The following is a 20877-nucleotide window of genomic DNA, read 5'->3' as shown; positions in this document are numbered from 1 at the left end:
TGAGCACTTGGGTGCTGTCTTGCAAGGGTGCCCAGATCTCAGAGTGCACTGGGAGACCCCCCCTCTCCCTCACTCACCCACGGACACCAAGACCCCTCCCCCCCTCATCGCCGGCAAGTTCCCCACCCCCTCCTCGGTGAGTTGCCGGCATCGGTGCCCTTCTGATCAGTCTCCCTGCCATGCCCGACTCCCGACATGCTCCCGCATCAGGATCACCAACTTGCCCCCCATCAGGACCACCTTCACAATTCACCCCTCCACAACCCTCCCCAATCAGACACATCCGCTTAGCCCCCCGTCCCCCCATCATGACCCCCACTCAGACCCCCCTTCCCAACAGCAATGCCCCTGGCACACTGATGGTGCCCAGCTGGCACACTGACAGTGCCCAACTTGCACCACCGGGCTGTCCAGTGGACACTGCCGGGCCGCCGGTGGCCACTGCCGACAGCTGCTGATGTGCCAGTTGGGCACTGTGTGCCAGGTGGGCCCCACCAAGTGGCACTGCCCGGTATGCACTGCACGGCCATGCCCCCAACCACCGGGGAACTTCACTGGCCTCTGAGCCCCCCCCCCCCCACCCCCAGGCGTGACCATTGTGCCAGATGTCCGCTAGTGGAAACTGGTAGTGATTCATGCTATTATTGTGCCGCATCTGAAGGCTGGTGAAGTTTGTGCGCTGGGATTTGAATAGGCTATGCATACTTAAATGCTACTTTAATTATGCTAATCGCTCGCGCACAGGAAGGGTGCGGGAGAATTGCAAACTGTTTGGCGCCGGGTGCAAAACAGAGTTTTATGCCCGCACGCTCTTCTCTGTGACTGGCGCAATCTGCTAACAGCGCGGCAAGATCAGAGAATCGCCTCTTATATTACCAATAGAAGACTATAATAAGGATGTTTCTGAAGGACTACATAAAATATATTTTGCAAAGTAATATGTGACCATTTTATGAGTGTAGTGTAGGTGTATCAGAGACTTTAATAAAGACAAAGTATTGTGGCCAAAACCTTCCGGCTGTTCACGCCATCGGGATTTTCTGGTCCTGAGGACGACACACCCCACCACGGGTTTCAATAGGAAACCCTGTTGACAATGGTGGGACCAGAAGACCGCGCCGCCGGCCAATGGCGAGCCGCCATCGCGAAACACGTGATGGGTCGCACGGTGAACCCTACCCCATATTTCTTCTTGCCATTTGCAGAAAGAAAGAGAAACAAATACGAAATGTTGACTCCTGAAAAACAAGGCAGTTCAGTGAGGTTTCAGCTGTGTAATTATCATAACCTCAGATTATGCTTCTCATTCCGAAGGGTTTTGCATTTTATTGCTATCCGGGTAGGCTAACACTTTGCTCAAAATATGTGATGGTTTGGTTATTGGGTGAACAATAAACACCAAATTTTGCAAAGTAGAAACAGATGTTCAGTAAGGTATTCACTGATTTTAAAAAAAATCAACCGAAAATAAAATCTTTTTAAAGCTAGTCGGATATGTTTATAGCAACACAGCGAGTAACTGCTAACCTTCCCTAGATTATCTTGACATAACTTTCACTTGAGAAGAATCAGATGACAATTTGCATTACTTGTTTACATGTATTGCCTATTCTGTCATAGATTTAATTATTACCTATTACTCATGCTGATTGGGACCCTATTGCGTGGCCTACACTGAGAAAGTAGGCTCTTCTCTTAGGGGTTGGATGACTTTCTTCAACTCTGGTTCGGTGGCTTCTGAAGTGGCTGATTAGCCCATTGTGTGATTTGTGTGCTTTGCCACTTGCAGGCAGGGAGTTCTTGGAGGCTAGATGGGTTTTTTGGGTTTCCTCCAGATGCTCCGGTTTCCTCCCACAGTCCAAAGATGTATGGATTAGGTTGATTGGCCATGCTAAAATTGACCCTTATCATCTTAGAATCCCTACAGTGCAAAAGAAAGCTATTTGGCCCATCGAGTCTGCACCGACCACAATCACACCCAGGCCCTATTCCCGTAACCCCACATATTTACCCTGCTAATCCCCTGACACTAGGGTCAATTTAGCATGGCCAATCAACCTAATCCACACATCTTGAGACTGTGGGAGGAAACCGGAGCACCCGGACGAAACCCACGCTGACACAGGGAGAATGTGCAAACTCCACACAGACAGTGACCCAAGGCTGGAATTGAACCCAGGTCCCTGGCACTGTAAAGCAGCAGTGCTAACCACTGTGCCGACCCTTAGTGTCAGGGGGATTAGCAGGGTAAATGCATGGCGTTACAGGGTTGGGCCTGGGTGGGATTGTTGCCAGTGCAAGCTCGATGGGTTGAATGGCCTCCTTCTGCATTGTAGGGATTCTATGATTCTATGAGTTGGAGGTTTGCACATTCCCTTCACCTCTACACAGTCCCAGAAAGGTCTATTGATGTGTTTGGTGCCTTCCTGGATGAACCTTCTCTATTTTAGTCGTTCACAAGCCAGGGAATCTAATCAATCGTCTGGCATGTTTGACCTTTTCAGGGGTACTTTAAAGGAATCCCTAAAGCATTTCCTCTGTCCCTCTGGGAGTCTTCAACAGCGACTGAGTTCCAAGTAGAGCAATAGCTTTGGAAATTCTCATCAGATGTATGAGGTGCATCTTCCATTGAGCAAAGCTGGCTTTGAGTGAATAGAGCCTTGATGCTGGACATGTCGGCTTGAGAGAGGACACAGCTGTTGGACCACCTTTCATGCCACTGGATTTGGAGGATCTTGTGAAGATCCTCCACCGGTTGGGATAATCTTACACATGTAGAATTGCTGGCACCACTCAGCCAGAAGCTGCTATCATGCAGATGAGGTTGGTGCACCAAATTAGTGTGCTACCTACCTCAATCTAAGAGACAATGGTGATGCATGATTCTCCAACCAAAGAAAACAGGACACATATATCTCTAACCCCCAGAGTTCAAGTGTAGCAAGAGAGCACACCTTTAAGAATCAATGTTAAAAGGAAATAATTCCCCTTCTTTCCAGTCTGTGCTCATGCTGTGTCAATGTATTCCCAGAGAAAAGCTTGGGAAAGCATAACAGCTGTTTACATTAATTTGCTTAGATGTTGGTCTCCAATGAGGCTTTTGGATATTTTGTAATGATTTCACAGGTTGACAAAGAATTCTGAGGCTCACAGAATTTACCAACCTTCTCACTATAGTGAGTTTTTCTTTCTGCTAATTTATTATTTACACTTTATTCTTATTACTGGTGTTTGTTTTCTTTGAAACTAAGGCATAACTTTGAAGAATTTATAATAAAAGCATTCACAATGAATTAACAAATCTAAGGCAGTTGGTTCACTTTTGTTATTCGTTGAATGTATCATATGGCACAGTGGTTAGCACTGCTGCTTCACAGTGCCAGGAACCCGGTTCGATTCCAGCTTTAGGTCGCTGTCTCTGCGGAGTCTGCATGTTCTCCCTGTGGCCTGCATGGGTTTCCTCTCCGGTTTCCTCCCACAGTCCGAAAGACGTGCTGGTTAGGTGCATTGGCCATGCTGAATTCTCCCTCAGTGTACCCGAACAAGCGCCGGAGTGCAGTGACTGGGGGATATTCACAATAACTTCATTGCAGAGTTAATGTAAGCCTACTTGTGACGCTAATAAATAAAAATTTTAAGCAGCTTTACCTTATAGGTGGTTGCATATTGTTAAAACTGGAGTATCATCAGAAGGGAACCTGTGCCCTCAAAAATTGACTCTTGTTCTATTTTAAATTATAAATTAGGTTTGAACACTTTTTTATTTAGACATAGGGAAGTTTCATATGGTGTGCAATTTTGTTTGAGTTATGACTTACTGTGCCAGTTTGTGGAAACTTTATCATATGGTACCATTTTAAAGCTGATTTTGTGAAATCAGATTTGCATTTTAAATTACAATATTTGGATTAGCATTTTAGCTCTTATATCTGCAAATGAAAACTTGGATAGACCTTTGGTTAGAAAGAACTGTAATAATCACCTATTGTGTTATGATAAATTAGGGAAGACCAGCAGAAATTCAGGACATAATTAATTGCAGTAAATGAGCTTAAAATAAATCCAGCAGCATCGATCTACATTTATAAATGCTTATTGTGCAGTGTTTTCATCCCTTTTCATCCCCAATCCAGACGCCTGTAGGCTATTTTTATCTGACTTCCAGAAATGAGTTAATAGAAATAGTCACTGTAAAGAGGGAAATGGTTGCATTAGCTTGCTTGCCCACATCTCATCTTTGGTATGAATGATAGCTTGCAAACATACCTAAGATAGTGAGCTGTTTCATCTCCGTGCAAGGCAACAGGGATGTCAGGGCACTTCAGTACCTGTTGATGACATGACAAATCCACAAGCTGTTAACAAAACCCATCATGTTATGTCTTAGTGGGATAGTTAATGTGTAGATCCTGACCTCCAGCAATAGCTGTACCTCTTTTACTCTTATCATTCCGTATTAGAAAGCTCTTTGATCAGAGGAGATTAGGATACTGTGCAAACAGAATGTATTACACCAAAAGCGTAAGACTAGCAATACAGCTTTTCACTTTTTCTTTGTTCAAGGAGTATTTTTGTAATTATTTGCTTCTGACAATGCTATAAACCAAGAATGCATTTGATCTTCACAATTATAAATGTCCTGAGTTTGCCAATTTCAACAGGAAAGATAAAGCAGTGTAGCCACTTATGATTTTTTTAAAACTAAAATGAGTGATGACATGACAAATCCACAAAACTATCCCACTAAGACACCTCACTTCTTACTTTAAGAAGGATAACTTAGAGGACATTACACTCCTAAAGACTGAGGAGAAAACTGTCTTTCAATTAAGTTTTGTTTATAGATAAGAAGGAGCAGTAATAGGCCATTCGGCCTCTCATACCTGCTTTGCCGTCCATTAAGATCGTGCCCGATGTCCCTCAGTTTATATTTTTATTTCTTGAATACTCTTCTATACAATCTAAGGTGATTTTTGTGTTTGACACAAATTCCATGCAGTGCACAAGTATGAACAAGCAAATCCCTGTTAAGTTATCTTGTTGCACTTTGTTGACAGCAATCACAGAATGTTCAGAAATTTCATGCTGCCCTGTGAAGCCCTGTGCAAATTGTCCGGCTGCAAGGTAGGAACTTTCTGATGTTCGTGTTAGTTTGAGTAACTCCTCCAAATAACTGCAGTAAGCTCAGCCCGCGAGACTCTAAATGGACGTTGCTGTCTGACACAATTGATTCACAGTATAATTCATCTTGTCTGACCTGTCCACATATCGCAAAACAGAAGGGGCTTTGTGCCAAGAACAAATTCAACTGCTACTGAAGTCTGTCCAGCTACATGTGCCACATCAAATTTCGAGCAATAGCAGTTAAAAGTCAAAAGAAAATGCTACATTTCTATCAATATTTACACTGGCAAACATCCTGTCGAGTTCAAAAGCAGAAGGACTGGTCTTTTTTTGCCATTTGACATTGAGAATTAAAGAGATGGAGGATGCCCAATACAACCGGACTTCAAACAGTACTCCAGCTAGTGTGGGACATTAACACTGGCATCGATCAAACTGGGCCAAATGGCCTGTTTCTGTACTGTAAATTCCTATATAAAAACATTTCAAAGATTTATTATTCTTGTGAGAATCACAGAATCACAGAATACAACAGTTCAGAAGAGGCCCTTCGGCCCATCAATCCTGCACCGATGCATAAAAAGCCCCGATCTGTCCACCTAATCTCACTTGCCAGCACTCGGCCCATAGCCTTGAATGTTATGACGTGCCAAGTCCTCATCCAGGTACTTTTTAAAGGATGTGAGGCATCCCACCGCCACCACCCTCCCAGGCAGTGCATTCCAGACCGTCACCACCCTCTGAGTAAATAATGTTTTTCCTCAAATCCCCCCAAACCCCCCTCACTTTTAACTTCTGTCTCCTTGTAACTGACCCTTCAACTAAGGGGAACAGCTGCTCCCTATTCACCCTCTCCATGCCCATGAGAAGATATACTTAAGTTTAAAGTTTATTGATTAGCGTCACAAGTAGGTTTACATAAAGTTATTGTGGAAATCCCCTAGTCGCCACACGCCGGTGCCTATTCGTGTACACTGAGGGAGAAGTTAGCACAGCCAATGCAACTAACCAGCACATCTTTCAGACTGTGGGAGGAAATCGGAGCACCCGGAGGAAACCCACGCAGACACGGGGAGAACGTGCAGATTCCGCACAGACAGTGACCCAAGGCTGGAATCGAACCTGGGTCCCTGGCGCTGTCCCTAACCACTGTGCCACCATGTTGCCCTTATGATCACGTCTTATTTTCCTACATGCTTAAGCGTCCAGAGAGGAGGCATGACACCTGTGGTGGAAATTATCTTTCTAGATCAATACAAACAAAGTTGAAGGCAGGGGTGGAAGTTGAACATAGACCTTTAATGGAAGTTTCTTCTTGCTGCTGCTAACTGTATAAACTGACTAAAATAAAAGCAAATTACTGCGGATGCTGGAATCTGAAACCAAAAGAGAAAATGCTGGAAAATCTCAGCAGGTCTGGCAGCATCTGTAAGGAGAGAAAAGAGCTGATGTTTTGAGTCCAGGTGACCCTTTGTCGAAGCTTTGACAAAGGGTCATCTGGACTCGAAACGTCAACTCTTTTTCTCTCCTTACAGATGCTGCCAGCCCTGCTGAGATTTTCCAGCATTTTCCCAAACTGACTAAGATGGCTGCTGCATCCCGTGATGCTGCCTCACTTCCTGTAACGATTTATATCACCATCTATTTAAATGAGTATATTTTACGTATTAGCAGGCACACTATCACAACATGTTCACTATCCATCAAGCTGTGGAGCTCTCTCCGATGTCTGTCTTCACATGAAAAATACTTAAGGAGCACACATCTTGTATTCTGTTTCCTTGTTTGGTGATTTCACATGACACAGGAAATATATAATACTGTAATAAAAATATTTGTTCGCTGGCTTATCCATGCTATTGTACGGCTGAATGAACTTACCTGCTAAGCAGCATCACAGTATCGCATTGCACAAAAGGAAGTCATTTGGTCCGTTGAGCTGTTGCTGGCTGTTTGGGAGAATGTGTGCAATTCAATCTTACAGCTCAGCTTTTTCCCTATAACCCTGCAAACTAGTTCTCTTGGAACACAAGTAAATTTGCCTTTTGACAGTTCCGATGGTACCTGATTCCACTACTGCACTAACAATTCACATTTATAAAGCACGTTTAACAACTCACATTTATCGAGCGCATTTAACATAGTACACTATTCCAAGACTCTTCACAGAAACATTACACAAAAAAATTTGATCAACAGCCATAGAAGATAATAGGGTGTGAAATAACCTCTCCGCTCTAGCCATAGTAACTGAGCCATTCTGATCCCAAGGAGATAGAGGGTCAATTTTATGAAAACTTGCTCCTAAGATGGAGCATGCGCACTGAGCCACACCAGGAATTCCTCATAATTTTCCATCTGTTAATGTTAGTGGACAAAAGTGCACAATTATATGAATGGTCTTATGTTCTTGATTAATAAAGGGATCAGGGGTTATGGGGAAAAGGCAGGAGAATGGGGATGAGAACAATATCAGCCATGATTGAATGGCGGAGCAGACTCGATGGGCCGAGTGGCCTAATTCTGCTCCTATGTCTTATGGTCTTATGGTCTAATGATACGAACTCGAATTCAACAAAATTATTCTGAAAGTTTTTAGGGTTCCTGCTCTCCATCAGGGTATCAAATGTACCTGTAGTTTACAATGACCCTTCATCCTTATGAACCGGTGGATAGGAACCAAAGCAGTGAAGAGGTGTCTTACTGGGAATGGATTTGAAAGCAATGAGTCTAAGTGACTGAATCTGTAAATATTGAATATGCGAAGAGATGATTGAATATATTGGCAAGTTGTAATGATTGCTCTGCAGTTAGAGCTGGGAGGAAGAGGATCTCCTATGAAGAAAACCAATTTAATAGTGGTGAGGTATGCATGAATAAATATCCTGGGGTTTTATTTCATTACCTTTGACAAGCAAGAAAGTATTTATGTAAGACTTTTCCATTCAGAGATTCACTGTGGGATTCATGAAATGACATGCTGTACCCAATCTCTCCCAGTGGCTTATTCTTGTCCTATATCACTCCTGCTATATTCTTGTCCTATATCACTCCTGCTATATTCTTATCCTATATCACTCCTGGTTTATTCTTGTCCTATATCACTCCTGGTTTACTCTTGTCCTATATCACTCCTGGCTTATTTTTGTCCTATATCACTCCTGGCTTATTTTTGTCCTATATCACTCCTGGTATATCCTTGTCCTATATCACTCCTGGCTTATTCTTGTCCGATATCACTCCTGGCTTATTCTTGTCCTATATCACTCCTGGCTTATTCTTGTCCTATATCACTCCTGGTATATTCTTGTCCGATATCACTCCTGGCTTATCCTTGTCCTGTATCACTCCTAGCTTATTTTTGTCCTATATCACTCCTGGTATATCCTTGTCCTATATCACTCCTGGTATATCCTTGTCCTATATCACTTCTGGTTTATCCTTGTCCTATATCACTCCTGGCTTATTCTTGTCCCATATCACTCCTGGTGTATCCTTGTCCTATATCACTCCTGGCTTATTCTTGTCCTATATCACTCCTGCTATATCCTTGTCCTATATCACTCCTGCTATATCCTTGTCCTATATCACTCCTGCTATATCCTTGTCCTATATCACTCCTGCTATATCCTTGTCCTATATCACCTCTAAAGTTCCTGGGCTACCTGACAATTCTTCTTTTAAAAATACATGCCGTGTGAACTAGAAAGCCAATCACCTTGTTCATTATTTTCATGCAGGATTGCGAACTGATAGTTCAGCCTGGCGAACCTTGTGGTCTGCAGCCAGTGTCGAGCAGTTCCTTCTCAGCAGTTGCTCAGACGCAGCTTCTAAGCTGCAAGACAGGCGATGCCAAAGGTTGGTAACCATCACTATGTGGTCGAGTCTGTTTTCATAAAAGCTATAGTCGGCAGGAACTCCCTGCCGTGCGTAGCAAAGCACAGATAAAGTTTCTGATTATATATCATTTAAACTGTGCCCTCAGTACCTTTCTTCTCTGCAGGGGTAGGCATGTCACGGACAAATAAGTTGACAGTAGTGTCTGCCTTCATATCTTATTAAAGCAAGATGTGATTGAATTATGTGTTAACAGACCCAAGCTGAAATACATGTAAAAGAATAAGAGGGCACCTTGACAATACTAATCATTGGATTTGAACTGTCAGAGTGTTTGAACCTTCAAAACACTTTGGTGAGAAAGGTATTTGCTGGAAAACTCCAGCGGAAATTCCAGGCCCCTTTTTGTTGGCTCGGTTCATCTAACTGAGCTGAAGAATATATGCTCAGTGGCATAGGAAAGATGGAGCAGTGATTGGTGAAATCGAGCTGGTATCACGCAGATCAACAAGTCCAGTTTTCAATTAGCTGAAAGTTGCCCTCTTTTAATATTTTACTATTCATTCTTGCTCAAGTGTTGGCAACAAAAAAAGTCATATTTTGCTATGACAGCTACCAAACCCTGAATGATTCAAAAACACCTCTTGTCATTACATTAGAAATCATAGTCAGCCAAACAGCAATTTGTCCCCACTTGTTTAATCCCCATACCCACTTTGTATGCTCTTGGAAACATCAATATGCAGTGGTAAGCTCTGGAAGAGAATTATCTGGCTGTCACCAGACTGGCTAGTGCTGGAAGGATGCTGTAACGTAATAGATAAGGCATATAGGGGCAACCATGCAGCGATGGCTTGTAAAGAAAGCACAAAGTACTAGTTCCAGAGAACAGGATTGTAGTCCCATTCAGCTATTGCACAATCTGAATCTAGACTTGTCATTCCATTTCAGGAGTGAGTTGATTGATTAAGAGGATCACGTGTAAAAAAATGGGGAAAAGTAAAGTTGGCAGTGTTCCTACCCTAGTTACTCTGGTCAAGTTATTGAACTATGCTAGGCACGCCTACTTCTACCACACCTCCCTGATGCCTTCATTGTAAGCCAGAAAAGCATGAGGTTGAAGCCATTAAGTCTTCTGAACGCAATCCTTTGGATTACCATTCAAGCATTCTCATATTCTGTAACAAGCAATAAGAGAACGTATGCACACAGCCCATATTATTGTCCCTCTGAGTCCCTGCTTTACGCTTAGGCTATTGTCCAAATGAATTATTCCCATGATGCATGTGAATACTGCCCCTGGCCTGCCCATGAGGATTGGAAGATCCTGAAATCTCTAAACATCTAACAATGTGATTGCTGACTAGTTGGTTTAGCTCAGTTGGCTGGACAACTGGCTAGCGATGCCGAGCAATGCCAACAGCGTAGGTTAAATTCCTGTACTAGTTGAGATTATTCATGAAGGCCTTGCCTCTAGTATGAGGTGCGGTGATCCTCAGGTTAAAATTACCACCAGTCAGCTCTCCCCTTTGAGGTCTATGGTCACCTAGAACTACGGTGACTTTTTATGACCAGAGTCCGAAGTGGATTTTCATGGTTACCCTTCTTTAAAGGAGCTGGAAGTTCCTCAGAACATCTCCAGTGCAATAACACATTATTATTATTTATTATTATTATTTATTAGTCACAAGTAGGCTTATATTAACACTGCAATGAAGTTACTGTGAAAATCCCCTAGCCGCCACACACTGGCGTCTATTCGGGTACACTGAGGGAGACTTTAGCATGGCCAACGCACCTAACCAGCACGTCTTTCAGACTGTGGGAGGAAACTGGAGCACCCGGAGGAAACCCATGCAGACACGGGGAGAACATGCAAACTCCACACAGACAGTGACCCAAGCCGGGAATTGAACCTAGATCCCTGGCACTGTGAGGCGGCAGTGCTAACCGCTGTGCCATGGTGCCACCCCTGTGACAATGAGGTGGGAGATTTAATAGTGGCCGGCATGTCTGCCAGCGTAAACTGCAGACTGGCACACTCCAAGATCCCAGGGCTATGTGCTGGGGGATACAGCAAAGAGTGGGGCAGCCACTGTTAAAGATGCTGTCAAAAGACTTTCAGCCACAGCACACTGAGAGGCTGGAAAATTGTAGAGCCCTTCAGGCTGCGTGCCTGACGTGGAATGTATGTCGTAAATATCAAGAGTATTGAAACTGTGTTGAAGCATCTCGAGAGAGGAACATGCAGTCTGGAGACAAGTTGAAGTCTATTGCATTTCCTGTAAATGTTCAGTCTGAAATGGTTTTGCCCTCAGGCTGTAGGCCTGACACGGAAAGTAAATTGTGAACATCCAAAGTATTACAATTCTATAGAGGCAGCCAAGAGTGGAATATACCATATGGAGACAAGTTGAATTTTACCGTATTCTTTAATTTTCAAGTCAGAATATTTTATCAGATACTGTTAGAGAGCAGGTGCAGAGATGATGGGCTGAATGGCCTCTTTCTGCACTGTGTGGATTTTATGAATGTACTTTAACAAATTTTATGAATGACGTACATTTTTGGGAAAAGACATTTCCCCTGACAGTCCTGAAAGTAGGCACCTGTCTGCTTCAGCAGAACCCTGGTCTACACCTTGCCAGTGGCAGCCAAGTGCTGCTGGGCCAACCATCCTTACTTATTCAGGCTGCATTGTCCACCACCAAGAGCTGCCAGCCAACCAGAGGGCCACTGCACCTGGAGGAAGATGGAGCAGTGATGGATACCCTCTCCCAGAGCCCGCCAGGGTTTACCTGGTGGTCTCCAAACGCGGCACCCTTTATGGCTAAATGCCAATGGAGGCAGGAAGAGGTCCTTAATTGGCCAATTATACACTCATTTGGCCTCTGAGCGAGAGTCTGTACTGTTTGTTATGGCCCAGCCCAGAAACTCCAAGGTATTTTATGAAGTTAGCCTAGACCCTAACCTTTGCATTTGATTTTGGCATTAGGGTGAGCATAAGGTGTTCCACTCCAGGATGGACTCAAGTGACCCACTCGGAAGCTGCTATCAAAACAAAGTTTATTTAAGAACACAATTAGAATGTAACAAAAAGAATTAGCATAAATTTTACCAATTAAAATACTTAGACACGACAAAATATAATTCTTAACAGATAGCTTTCTTTATGGTTCCAATTTAGTAGTATCCCCCATAAAGATATTTCCACTTCTGGGAGAATCAAGAGAACATACATGTAAGAAAGTTAATAATAGTTGAGGCGGAAAGCACGGGTGCTCTCAAAGAGAAGCTGGTTAAGTGCAGTGATAGTGGAGTCAGACACTTTAGGAACATTTAAGCGGTTATTGGATAGGCACATGGAGCACACCAGGATGATAGGGAGTGGGATAGCTTGATCTTGATTTCAGATAAAGCTCGGCACAACATCGTGGGCCGAAGGGCCTGTTCTGTGCTGTACTGTTCTATGTTCTATAAGTACACAAGCGAGATAGCAATAGAAGGATATGTTGATAGCTTGAGATGAAGTAAGGTGGGGAAGACTTGCGTGGAGCACAAACACTATCATGGTGACACAGTGGTTTGCACTGCTGCCTCACAGCGCCAGTGACCCGGGTTCGATTTTCAGCTTGGGTCACTGTCTGTGTGGAGTCTGCATGTTCTCTCCATGTCTGCGTGGGTTTCCTCCAGGTGCTCCGGTTTCCTCCCACAGTCCGAAAGATGTGCTGGTTAAGTGCATTGGCCATGCTAAATTCTCCTTCATTGTATCCAAACAGGTGCCGGGGCGTGGCAACTAGGGGATTTTCACATTGACTTCACTGCATTGTAAATGTAGCCTACTTGTGACACGAATCAATAAATTTTAAACTCCTTCATTGTCTCTTCTCTCCTGCACCCCAATGCCTTCATTGCCTCCTATTAGGAGTTGTGAATCATTTGGTACACTTCCCTCTCCCCCTGGGCTGCTCGTATCTGTATTGACATTTGGAAATGCGAATGATGCAATGTGTTCTGCGGTGCAAGGAACTTGGTGCCATTTGCTCTGGCCTCCTCGTCTGGGGAAAATTCTAAAGGAAATGAAAAGGAAAAAGGATTTCAATGCAATGCCTTCAAAAAGAGACACATCGTAAACCTACTTTGTAAGTGTAGTCACTGCCACGGGCATTAAGGAAATAGGTCAGTATTGAATGTTAGTGTGATCTCTTGATTGTTAGTGAGCTGTGTAAATATGAACTGAACTGCCACCAGCTCTGATTGTCTGTCTCTTGATAGTTTGCACTGGCTAGTCATGCAAGTGCAACACCTTTTCAGAAGATTAAAGAATTGTTTCCCAGACAAACAGTATCCTGTACTCAGATCATTAATTTCTAAGATTCGGATTTTCTGGCCCCATTTTAGTGGGACTCGTTGCGGGAGAATCAGCGGCCCGGCGAAAAGTCCATTGAATTTCAGCGGGACCGGATCATCCCTTTGGTGGGCAGGACCAGGAAATCCCACCCTTTAGCTTTGTAATCTATCTTTCATGGCATCCCCGCTTGGTGGATTCTATTTGACCTGAATTTTGAACTGGTGCAGAGTATTACTGTTTTCCACTGTAGATGTACCCCTCAGGTTTATTTGTACAAAGATGTGTTTCAAGGTACATACGATAGACTCAATTTTAACAGGGAGTGTGATGCAGCATACGCAGGCTAGGGATAGGAGAAATTAACATCACCGCACCTCCTGAGACCCAGAGTAATTTCAACTCCCAGACTATGTTTATGTGCTGATCTAGAATTAGATAGAGTGACTGGCAGGTGGGATTGAGATATCAACTGCCAGGAGAGCACGCACAGGTACTCCTGGAATGGTCCTGGCATAAGGTAAGTGGTGATGCGGGAGTTAAGGGTCATCTGGAAGTGATCATGATTGTGGAGGGGGTAAGGCCATGGAGAAGAATTGTAGCCCTCATACTTTTCCCTTCTCTGGGCTCCTTAATGTCCCCCTTAACCCTCCCCCTCAATCACCCATGTTGAACATGTGTTCAGCTGTGCAAGATTAAGCAAGAACGCAGGTTAAAGCCTGTTGCTCCAAAATGGCAGTGTTGGCATCAGATCAATGATGTAATGATCTGCCTGCTCAATATTTCCAGGAAGCATCAGGTGTGTGCCACTAACATCTTTGCCAATATGGCATCCAGCAGACTTAGACTCAGAGCGAGACTGTCTGGCTTCCCCTCAGCATTTTTCTCAGCAGTGGGAGACGGCGTGCCGTTCACTGGTATATTCTGGGATATTCTGGTCCCGCCATTGTCAATGGGAATTCCCATTGAAGCTACCCCTCGCTGACAGGAAACCTGCAACAGGAGTATGCCACCGGCGAGACGAGAGAATCTCGCGACGTGAACGGCCAGAGGATTCCAGCCATAGAAGTGTGTGGATGTACCATTTTGAAACTTTAAGGGGCCCTTCAGCACCCAAACCTCCAATTCCCCAGCACTTAGTCCTTTCTATTTATGAATCTTGCTAAGCAAAAATTGGATGTCAGAATTCTCTACATAACCACATTGACTATAAAAACTACTTCAGCAGTTGAAAAGAATTCTTGTGAAGTTTTGAAAAGCATCCCTCTTTTAGAATGTTGTGGGTTGTTTTATTTAGAATGTTGTTAACTGTTTTAGAATGTTGGGGATTGTCTCCGCTTCTGTGGCGGAATTGTCACAGCTGTCAAAATGTGAGCAGAGTTTTCAGAGCAGGTTGTTGGATGTGGATTTACTTGAAGCCTCCACAGTGAGACGGAAGCTCTGAATAAAAAGATTTATTTTTTTCAGCTTTGAAGTTATGTAGCCTCAAGATACAGCTGCATTATTGTAAAGACGTTGAGCCAATGCAGTGTGGCAGAGATATGCGCTCCACTCAATGCCCAGTTTACGTGCATTCTTCATATTTTTGTTCTTGCTGATTGCTACATAACCTTAAATTTAAGCATATTATTCTCACTCATTCACTACTGCTATCTTATAGGTAGCATCCAGATTTAGATGCGAGTTGTGCTAGTTGCTTAACTCCCCATGTGAGGATCGATTTTCTGATCAATTCTACCGGAATGAAGAACTTTGTATAGGTATAACCTATAGAAAATATGGGCAGAGATCTTGTGCCAACATTTAAGCATTTATTGACTATTATGCTTCCTGCAATTCAATATTAGCTTTGTTTGCACTTCATTTAACTGTCATTATAAGTAAAACAGAGCTTCAGGAAGATTACTGGTGAGCAAGTGTCATTTGATAGCTTTGTTGAGAAGAGAGCTGCTGGAAATTTCTTGCTTGATGAAGTCCCAGGTAGTGCCTGTAAACTCATGGCCAGCTCGTCAATCATAGACAAATGAGGACTGACCATCGAAATGGTTTGGGCCCCTCATCATTCCATCGGCAGGTGGCCTGATTGTCCTGCCTATCATACATCAAAATAGTCAAAATCAAAATCTTGTGTGGAACACCATTTTCAAGATCTACTCTTCTATTTTCAAACTCTCAAAACTGAGATGACTGGGCTCAAAGCTTATTAAATGAAATGAATCAGTTGATTATATTATTCTGTTTTAATACCTTCCACAAACCTTAAAAGTGCTGTCATTTCACAATTGCAAATAAAGGTAAATCAAAGGGAGAAGTCCCAAGACTTATTTACTGGGTGAGCTATGACATTGATCTGAGGGTCACTTCCAGTCTTCAGGGGTGGTCTGGGGGAGGGAGCCATAGAACCATAGAAAAGTTACAGCGCAGAAGGAGGCCATTTGGCCCATCCTGTCCGCACCAGCCCGAGGACACCCAGGTGCCCTTTCTATTTCCACCTTCCCACAACCCGGCCCATACCCCTGTAGCTTACAGTACTTAAGGTGCAGATCCAGGTACCTTTTAAAAGAGTTTAGGGTCTCTGCCTCCATCACCAACTCGGGCAGCAAATTCCAGGCATCCACCACCCAGCCAGACTGTGAAGTGAAATGTCCGGAGAAGCAGACTGCAAGATATATATGGAGTCACGAAAGACAGGTCTGTGTTCCTCCTGGCCGTACATTAACACATGGGATGGTGTCCAGCTTTGAGGACTGCAGAGTAGGCTGCAGAAGAAGCTGAAAAACTGAATACAGCATGCCCAAATACTAGGATGAGCCTGTGAAATAGGCCTCAGGCCTTTCAGTATCTAATGCAAGAGGCCTACTGTTTGCCTCAGGCAGCTGCCAAGAAGACTTCAATATCACACAAAGCAATATGGCGTAGGTACGAATGTAGCATCATTCAGTTGAGGGTCAGAGCACTCTGAAATTGGTTCTCTTTTGCACCAGAGAGGACAATGATATCCTCCTCTGTGTTTTTAACTGTTTACTATAATGGCGCACCATTAATTCCAATCTTATCAACAGATTAACAATGATTCCAATCTTATTAAGAGACCAGAAATTAATTCCCTAATAATAATTGGGTTCTTTATGTTACTGTTTCAGGGCAGTGGGTTATTCCATGTCTGAGCTGCTCTGACAACCAAACTTGTGATTGGCAGAAAGCACGGTGGCAGCCAGACAAATGTCAACATCTTACACCGACTAAAAGTCAACTTCAGCAGTGCATGAATGGAAGGAGGGTAAGGGCTTGTTCCATATGACTTTCCAATGCCATTATCAATATTGTTCAATAATGTACTGCAGTGTGGAATAATATATATGACAAAAAATTCTGAGTGTTTTGTGCAAGTAATGAGTTAAAGTTTAATGGACAGCCATGCTCTAATGAAAATAATATTGTAGCTGTGAACAACTTAATTATAGAATCATAGAAACCCTACAGTGCAGAGGAAGACCATATGGCGAGGCGATGGTCCAGAGGCATTATCACTAGACTATTAATCCAGACAATAAAAGAAAATACTGCAGATGCTGGAATCTGAAGCAGAAACAGAAAATGCTGGAAAACCTCAGCAAATCTGACAGAGAGAGAATAGAGCCAATGTTTTGAGTCTGGATGATCCTTCATCAGAGTTAATAGCAAAGAAAATCAGAAGAGATTTATACGATGAGGGTGGGGCAATTGGACAAAGGAGATGTACATGATGATGAAGAAGGCTGAGAAAGGTACTAAAAGTGTCCATTAAGTGATCAGAATGTGTGAATGGCAGAACAGAGGTACAGATTGTTATGGGACTCCCTAAGAAATGTAGCAGTTGCCCTGAAGGAGGGGGAGGGGGGGGGGGGGCTGTTGGGGGCCAGATGGGGAGCAAGAGTGGAGAAGTAGAAAAATGGAAGTGACAATGAAGGATGATAGAAAAGGATGAATGAGATGAAAAGAAAAAAATGAAATAAAATAAATAGAAATGGGGTGAAGGTGGAGGAGAGTTTATGCTCTGAAATTGTTGAACTCAATGTTCAGTCCAGAAGGTTGTAAAGTGCCCATTTCCATTGATTTTATTTCATTTTTTTCTTTTCATCTCATTCCGGGGACGTGGGTTCGATTCCCAGCTTGGGTCACTGCCTATGCGGAGTCTGCACATTCTCCCCGTGTCTGTGTGGGTTTCCTCCGATTGCTCATTTAATACTTTATTCATGTCCTCTGCCTCTCTGTTGGGCGGCGCATTGGCACAGTGGTTAGCACTGCTGCCTCACAGCATGAGGGATATGGGTTCAATTCTGGCCTTGGGTGACTGTCTGTGTGGAGTTTACACGTTCTCCCCGTGTCTGCGTTTCTCCGGATGCTCCTGTTTCCTCCCACAGTCTGAAAGACGTGTTAGTTAGGTTCATTGGCCATGCTAAATTTTCCCTCAGTGTTGCCGAACAGGCACCTTAGTGCGGCGACTAGGGGATTTTCACAGTAACTTCATTGCAGTGTTAATGTAGGCCTACTTGTGAGAGTAATAAATGAAAAAAAATCTACTGAACAATTTTGATCAACCATCTCAAGTAATTCAATGTCTCATCAAAGAATTCATTCACATTCAGTCAGATATGATTAGCAAATCCATGTTGGCACACCTGGAATACCCCATGCCTTTCCAAGTGAAAGTTTATTTTGCCTCTGATAATGGTTTCCAATAACTTCCATCACCAATGCTAGATTGTCTAGCCTATGGTTTCCTGGTTTAACCCTCTCCCCTGTCTTAATAATGGTATAACATCAGCAATCCCTCTTTTCTTCCAGCACTATACCTGGGTCTAATGAGAACTGAAAGATTGTGACCTAAGTTTCCCCAATCCTACTTTTGCTCCTTTCAGGGACCTAGAATGCATTTTATCTGGAAAAGCTGACTTTCCAACTTCCAGTAATGCTAATCTTTTTAGTATGTCTTTTACTTTGCCATCAATAACATCCCTCACCTCTTTTCATGTAACCTTTAAATCATCCTCTTGCTTTGTGAAGACAAATACAGAGTACTCATTTAATACTTTATTCAAGTCCTCTGCCTCTCTGTTAAGCGGCATGTTGGTACAGTGGTTAGCACTGCTGCCTCACAGTGCCAGAGACCTGGGTTCGATTGCGGCCTTGGATCACTGTCTGTGTGGAGCTTGCATGTTCTCCCTGTGTCTGCATGGGTTTCCTCCGGGTGTTCCGGTTTCCTCCCACAGTCCAAAGATGTGCAGGTTAGCTGGATTGTCCATGCTAAATTGCCCCCTAGTGTCCAAACATTTGTAGGTTAGGGGGAATAGTGTGGTAAATACATGAGGTTACAGGGATAAGTCCTGAATCTTGCTCATAACATTAGCCATTGTTCTTCTGATTTCTGAAGAAGAGATGCCACTAGTTCAGTGAAAATTGGGACATTTTAAAGCAGGTGTTATCATTCCCACAGGACAATTGTAAACCAAACTAGCTAAATTTACCAAATGCCTCACATTTGTGGTGGGTAAATTGTTGGAAGGTATTTTGAGAGACAGGATCTACAGGCATTTAGAGACGCAAGTACTGATTAGGAACAGTCAGCATGGCTTTGTGAGTGGAAAATCATGTCTCACAAATTTGATTGAGTTTTTTGAAGGGGTAACCAAGAAGGTAGATGAGGGCAGTGCAGCTGATGTTGTCTACATGAACTTTAGCAAGGCTGTTGACAAGGTACCGCATGGTAGGTTGTTGCATAAGGTTAAATCTCACGGGATCCAGGGTGAGGTATCTAAATGGATACAAAATTGGCTTCTTGACAGAAGCCAGAGGGTGGTTGTAGAGAATTGTTTTTCAAACTGGAGGCCTGTGACCAGTGGTGTGCCTCAGGGATCAGTGCTGGATCCACTGTTATTTGTCATTTATATGAATGATTTGGATGAGAATATAGGAGGCATGGTTAGTAAGTTTGCAGATGACATCAAGATTGGTGGCATAGTGGACAGTGAAGAAAGTTATCTCCAATTGCAACGGGATCTTGATCAATTGGGCCAGTGGGCAGACGAATGGCTGATGGAGTTTAATTTAGACAAATGCGAGGTGATACATTTTGGTAGATTGAACCAGGGCAGGATTTACTCAGTTAATGGTAGGGCGTTGGGGAGAGTTACAGAACAAAGAGATCTAGGGGTACATGTTTATAGCTCCTTGAAAGCGGAGTCACAGGTGGACAGAGTGGTGAAGAAGGCATTCGGCATGCTTGGTTTCATCAGTCAGAACATTGAATACAGGAGTTGGAATATCTTGTTGAAGTTGTACAAGACATTGGTAAGGCCACACTTGGAATACTGTGTGCAATTCTGGTCACCCTATTATAGAAAGGATATTATTAAACTAGAAAGAGTGCAGAAAAGATTTACTAGAATGTTACCGGGACTTGATGGATTGAGTTATAAGGAGAGGCTGGATAGACTGGGACTTTTTTCTCTGGAGCGTAGGAGGCTGAGGGGTGGTTTTCTAGAGGTCTATAAACTAATGAGGGGCACTGATCAGCTAGATAGTCAATATCTTTTCCCAAAGGTAGGGGAGTCTAAAACTAGAGGGCATTGGTTTAAGGGGAGAGATACAAAAGTGTCCAGAGGGGCAATTTTTTCACACAGAGGGTGGTAAGTGTCTGGAACAAGCTGCCAAAGGCAGTAGTAGAGGCGGGTACAATTTTGTCTTTTACAAAGCATTTAGATAGTTATATGGGTACGATGGGTATAAAAGGATATGGGCCAAATGCGGGCAATTGGGATTAGCTTAAAAACAAGGGCGGCATGGACAAGTTGGGCCGAAGGGCCTGTTTCCATGTGTAAACCTCTATGATTCTATGACTATCCTACTACCCCAACCCCACAAAAATCTCTGTATACTTTCATGGAGAGTGAGCATTGGAAACACTGAACCATCTGTCTAATTCTTCAGAGATACTTAAAGATCATTTTGTTTTCCTCTGTAAAGTCCACCACCATCTGATTACTCAAATTAATAGGATCAACAATCTCTTGACCGTGATGAAGTTGATTATCTGCACAACCCAGTTTGAAGAATTTCCGGCCTTGCACTTGGAATGTATCACTGAGACTCATGAAGAAATCATTCAGATTTCACTTTTCGTAATTTCTACTTTAACATGAATCGGAATCAATGTAAATTAAGTTTATTTATTCATCACAAGTAAGGCTTACATTAACACTGCAATGAAGTTACTGTGAAATTCCCCTAGTTGCCACATTCCGGCGCCTGTTCAGGTCAATGCACCTAACGAGCACATCTTTCAGAATGTGGGAGGAAACTGGAGCACCCAGAGGAAATCGACACAGACACGGGGAGAACGTGCAAACTCCACACAGACAGTTGATCTAAGCTTAGAATCGAACCCGGGTCCCTGGCACTCTGAAGCAGCAGTGCTAACCACGGTGCTACCGTGCCACCCCAGCAATGATACTCCAAGAAAAGATAAATTTCAAGTTAAATAGTTGATGCAACAAAGCTGTGGGTGGAATTTTCCCATCCCACCTACC

General features: G+C 43.4%; 1 protein-coding gene across 3 annotated transcripts in view; it reads left to right on the top strand.

Moving 5' to 3' along the window:
• cped1 (cadherin-like and PC-esterase domain containing 1) overlaps positions 1 to 20877 on the top strand; it is a 248485-nt gene that overhangs the window by 197088 nt on the left and 30520 nt on the right. For all 3 annotated transcript variants that reach the window (XR_013498726.1, XR_013498727.1, XM_078219832.1), the window contains exons 16-17: positions 8865 to 8982; positions 16453 to 16589. Coding sequence is in view for 1 of the 3 variants with exons in the window: in XM_078219832.1 (XP_078075958.1) it covers positions 8865 to 8982; positions 16453 to 16589 (255 nt within the window). In the remaining 2 variants the exon portion in view is untranslated. The remainder of the gene's footprint in view (positions 1 to 8864; positions 8983 to 16452; positions 16590 to 20877) is intronic.

Source organism: Mustelus asterias, chromosome 9, assembly GCF_964213995.1.
Source record: "Mustelus asterias chromosome 9, sMusAst1.hap1.1, whole genome shotgun sequence".
NCBI lineage: Eukaryota > Metazoa > Chordata > Chondrichthyes > Carcharhiniformes > Triakidae > Mustelus > Mustelus asterias.
Note: the sequence above shows the minus strand (reverse complement) of the source record. Positions and strands in the feature narration are given on the sequence as shown.